This window comes from Montipora foliosa, chromosome 1, assembly GCF_036669935.1.
Source record: "Montipora foliosa isolate CH-2021 chromosome 1, ASM3666993v2, whole genome shotgun sequence".
Taxonomy (NCBI): Eukaryota; Metazoa; Cnidaria; class Anthozoa; order Scleractinia; family Acroporidae; genus Montipora; species Montipora foliosa.
Window position 1 is genome coordinate 15695185 of NC_090869.1, and position 5000 is coordinate 15700184.

At 41.2% G+C, this 5000-nt stretch overlaps 2 protein-coding genes across 2 annotated transcripts in view; both read right to left on the reverse strand.

Annotated features, from left to right (window-relative positions):
• LOC137991099 (beta-1 adrenergic receptor-like) overlaps positions 1–378 on the reverse strand; it is a 3262-nt gene extending 2884 nt beyond the window's left edge. The window contains exon 1 of the mRNA XM_068836222.1: positions 1–378. This exon is cut by the window's left edge and continues 2050 nt beyond it. The gene's annotated coding sequence lies outside the window, so the exon portion shown is untranslated.
• A 2622-nt stretch (positions 379–3000) lies between these two features.
• Positions 3001–5000, reverse strand: part of LOC137975397 (beta-1 adrenergic receptor-like) — a 6173-nt gene continuing 4173 nt past the window's right edge. Inside the window, exon 2 of the mRNA XM_068822505.1 lies at positions 3001–4920. Within this exon, the coding sequence (XP_068678606.1) occupies positions 3938–4888 (951 nt within the window). The 5' untranslated portion in view covers positions 4889–4920 and the 3' untranslated portion in view covers positions 3001–3937. The remainder of the gene's footprint in view (positions 4921–5000) is intronic.

Genomic DNA, 5000 nt, shown 5'->3' on the forward strand with positions numbered 1-5000 from the left:
TCTCAACATTCCTTGAAGAAGTCAGGCCGTGCCTGACGAAATATTGGAAAACATATATATATATACAGCCTTTCTTTAAAGTTCAGTTTCTCTGTCCTAGCAGCATCCCGTGTTTCTTTGGGAGCTTGTAGCTGCTTGTAGTCCGTGATGTGTAATATTTCCACATACGTTGATCCCAGCATAACTAACTACTAACTATGATCACAGGGAGCCGGCTAAACTTTCAGATATAGCATTTTGATGCACCGCCGGTCGAACATTACACTGCGAGCAGTCGTTTCCTCGAAAATCGCGGGCAAACGTGCGAGCGTGACTGTGAGCGTGACGTGTTAGGGTGCCGTGAGCCCCTAGTAGCGCAACCTCGTTCCCAGGGTCTCTCAACGACAATGGAGGCAGAGAAGAGAGACCCTGGGAACGAGGTTGCTAGTAGCGCGGGTAGCGGCTTGCGTCTTCACCTCTAGCAGACCCCTCTCGCACGTCACGCTCCCAGTCACGCTCGCACGCTTACTGCTTACTTGTTTTGCGTCCTTCCCCACGATCTTTAATGGTTGTAATTTGAAAAAAAAATTGACATAAGCTGGTTGCTATTCCTGTGTTATAATTTCCTCACATATTTTCATGATCAGCAGTGTTTTTCCTTATTTTCTCTGTAGTTCATATGTGAAAAGGAGCATCATGGAACATATCAAAGTAATTGCACATTTGATTAGCAAACAATTTGCGACTATGCTGGTACATTTTTGCCACTAAAAAAAAATCCTGAAATCAAATAACTTAACATTAGACAGACCGACAGGGAATCAAGGCATATCAAGCCAGTGACACTGTAAAACTCCCATGATTCCCTATAGCCGCGTGTCATAGAGGAAAATATCCAGACAAATTTGCCAAAAAGAGTTCAAATTGAGTAAAAGCAGAAACCCATAAGGGTTGAAACGTGCAACGGCCCCTTGTGTGCTAGGAAACAAGCTTCTGAATATTCAATTTGCTAAGTACCATATTTGGAACAACAAGAGCGAGGGGTTTCTAAATATGGTACTTAGTACTGAAACATTCATCCAATCAGTTCGCACTGAATATTCGGAAGCTGTGAACGCGCGTTACACGTTTCAACCCTTATGAGTTTCTGGTAAAAGCGAATAAAGGTCTTGTTAATTTACTTTTACCGAGTTTTTATCAAATCCTCTACACCTTAAATTCTCTACTGATCCCATCATTTGAATTAGTCATATTATCCAGAGAAGCTTTGTTGAAGCGTGTTAAATCTCTCTCATATTCTCTAACGATCAGACGTTGAAGATCGTTAGTCATATTGTTATACATTGCACTCACTATCACATTCTGATTGGCCAAGAGCCCCCTGCTTATTTTGAGAATTCACGTGATTTTGTGGACAAGCATGATTATAGTATAATCTGCTATCCAATTATAGGTGCCGGTTATACCGCGCGCAGAGCGCATGCGTAATACACCTTTGGCTAAAGAGAGCGCGAGTACTTGAATGGTTTCGAGAATTGACAACGCGCAAAAATTTTGTTTTCCAGTTAGACCAAACCAAATTTGGATCTTCAGATTCATCGAAAGACCAGTCTTGTTGAGAGATTTCATTTCGAAAATTATCTCGATTAAAGTTTCGAAAATTTCTATAAGAGATGTGAGAGTGTCCTTTTTAGTGATAAATTAGAAGAAAGTTTTCAATAAACATAGACGAGGCTATGATCGCTGATGCCAATACGGGAGACTCCGGAACAGCTTACCTTATCTGCATGATTAGTAAAAATCAAATCAATTAGTGTAGATGAGGATTCAGTAACACGAGTTGGTTCATTTATTAATTGATTGAGCCCACATTAATCCGAAATCTCGAGTAAATGACGAGTGTTTACATCAGGTGTGGGAGAGGCCAAATTACAGTTTAAGTCACCCAACAAATAGTATTCAAGGTCAAGAGAATCAACCTTGTCGATAAATGACTCATAACTTAAAAATAAATCGGTAGGAGAACAGGGAGGTCTGTACCATGTCGCTATCAGAAAAGGCCTAGAGTTCGGTTTACGAATTTCTAGGATTAAATTTTCGAGATTAATTACGTTTAGATCTGAGTGCACTACATAAGAATTAGAAGACACGACGGATAAATTCGTAGCCAGGTATATGGAGCTCGGAACTTTTCATGGATTCGTCAAGTTTTGTTTCGTTAATTGCCAGGTTAACGGACTCGTATCGAAGAAAATCGCAAACATATTAAAGGAACAACCATGTAGCAAACAGACATGCCAAATCCTGTTGCAGGTTTAACAAAACCATCATTACCGGTAACGACTGCATGAATAGCTTGCAGTTGTTCCGCCTTAGGCACAAAGGTAAAGTAGCATTTCTTAAACGCGAAATCAATTTCCTCCAGAAACTTGGCGTTATAATTTCCTTTCATATTATCCCCATGAATCCAGTGTAAAAGCACTCGGAATAAACTATGCCGAAATAAGGACTCTTTTTCCAAATATGGTTTTTTCCCCCAGTTTTGGGGGAAAAAATGGCGTCATCCCGAGCATGCGCCTGCAAGTAATTCAGGACTCTCTCTTTTCCCGCCTGGGTTCCAGGCCCATTTTCAGGGCGGGATAAGAGGGAGTTCTCTAAGTTGTGTGAGATATTCTGCTCGTCAACGGTTATAGAAATGATCGAGGGTGCGCTGTAAGAACCTTGCTCTCCTTGAAAGCGCTTTCTGGGTATGTGCAACATCAATAGAATAGTTCTTTGGGTATTGACAGAATTCTTCGGCCTATATGACTAGGCGAGACGGCGTCAGGGGTTCCTCGAACTCATCATAAACGTAAGTCAACGGACGTGAATTCAAGACTGCTTCAACTTCTACAAGGGTTGTAGACAGTTAGTCGTAATTCAATCGCGCATTGCGTAAACACTTCTTTAACTTAACTTGACAGAATGTGTCATTTATTCTTTCAAAGAATGATAAAGCACCAAAAATCGGCGTTAAATCCACGGTCTGTTAAAAGAGTGTCCTGAAGGCGAGGTTCCAATCCCATTTCCCAGCCCATATTTTTTCCAAATCCCACTTCCCAGTGCTCAAATCCCATTCCTGGTCACGGTTAAAAGGCTTTATAAATATTTATCCCATTCCCATTTTGACATTTTTTTCCCATTCCCAGTGCTCAAATCCCAGTCCCAGTGCCCTAAATCTCGTTTTCCCAGGGCAAATAAAAGGCCAATCCCAGCTTTCATTTTACCCCTTCAGGACCCTCTTAAAAAGCTCTTCTCAAATGAACTCTTGTCTTAGTTCCTTGCCGTTAAATCACCTTTACTTCAGTCGAATCCAATCATTTTCGAATCATTTGCAGTGGTAAAAAAAAGTTCTATTTTTTCGTTTAGAAAGACTTCGGGTGTGAAAAAAGGGTTTCTGTTCAATAATTTTATAAACTCGTTTGTGCTTGTAGTTGCATCGTCGAATATATGCAATTTTCCACTATTGTTGCCACTTCCATTGAAACTCTCTAAGCCCGTTCACCTTTTGAATTCGCTCAGATAATGACCGTCCAAAGAAGTGACCACATGGCTGACTACTTTCAGAATGTACCTTCAATTAGCATAACCCTATCATCACCAGAATTGTATTTCCTCTGAATAAAACCTTAGACAAATGGTTTGTTAGGGCAAATAGACACCAAAGAGGTAAAAACAAACCAGAAAGGATAGGATGGTTAAAAGTGGCTAAGATTTAAATGACGAAATTGGGTTCAGTTTTTCAAGATGCAAAGGCGATGACGCTGTCCTCTAAATATAGAACTACAACTGCGTTCAAAACATTACTAAATTTACGGTACCTATGCCGAACTTTGAGTTTGTGATTAGGATAAATTCGCTTCTGCTTCCGTGCACTATCTTCCAATATTGGCATCACTGACGACAGTATTGATGATGCTCAAAGCGGAAAATTGATTGCCCTAAGTCGCTGTGAAAATGCGCGGCATGTCAAGATACTCTTAAAAGCCTTGCGGAAATTTTCTAATCTCCATGCATATAAAAATGGATTTACGCCTGAATTGGCTATTACGAGAATGAACTGGATGTCTCTTACCCAGTGAATAAAGATACAATCACAAGTGGCGCAAAAGTTAATGATGTAAACACACACCCACGAAGGGACATAGAAAGCTGAAAATAACGCCAGTATGATCACTAATGTCTTTGTAATCTTTTTCTCTCTCTTTACTGCTTGCTTCTTGACAGCGTTCTCCTCTGAGCTGTCATGGAGACTGTCCCAATGACGGACTTCGCGTCGCAAAAACTTGAAAATTTTCACGTTGGTAAAAATCAGCACCGCAAAGGCAACCGCTACAGCCGTGTTGGCAAAGACAAACCTGAAATTATCGTAGCCAACTAGGAAGTAGATTAAAGTCAGTAGGACCGAGACAATCCAAATAAGACACGAGATCGTGAAAGCTCTAACAGGGCTCAGTTTGGATCTGTAATGCAGAGGGTAGGTGATTGCAATGTAACGGTCCAACGCCAGGGCTGTAAGGCTGAGAAGCGACGCAGTACAAGAAATAAAATATGGCATATGCCTCCAGATACGGAACTGCTTGTTTGCCTGGTTCAACTTGGTATCGTTCAGTCCTTCAGAGATTAAGTATACGGCTGCCATCGGAGAGACGATAAGCCCCACGACTAGGTCTGCGAGTCCCAGATTGGCCACGAAGACGCTGAACGGCGAGCGAAGGTCTTTGTTGGGATCAAGGAACACGGCCATTACCACCAAAAAGTTTCCAACTGTGGTGACAATTCCTAATAATATTGCCGTCGAAGCCGACGAAAATGACAAATAAGTTGGAGCTGTCACGTTCTCACATGGATACAAGCCCAGAAGGGACATTCCGCTGCAGCGATGAATGCAAATCTTCGGCACTAAATGTAATAATATATTATGTTAATAACACAGTATATATACTGTAACATTTTAAGCCACTAACTGTGGTCGGTATAAC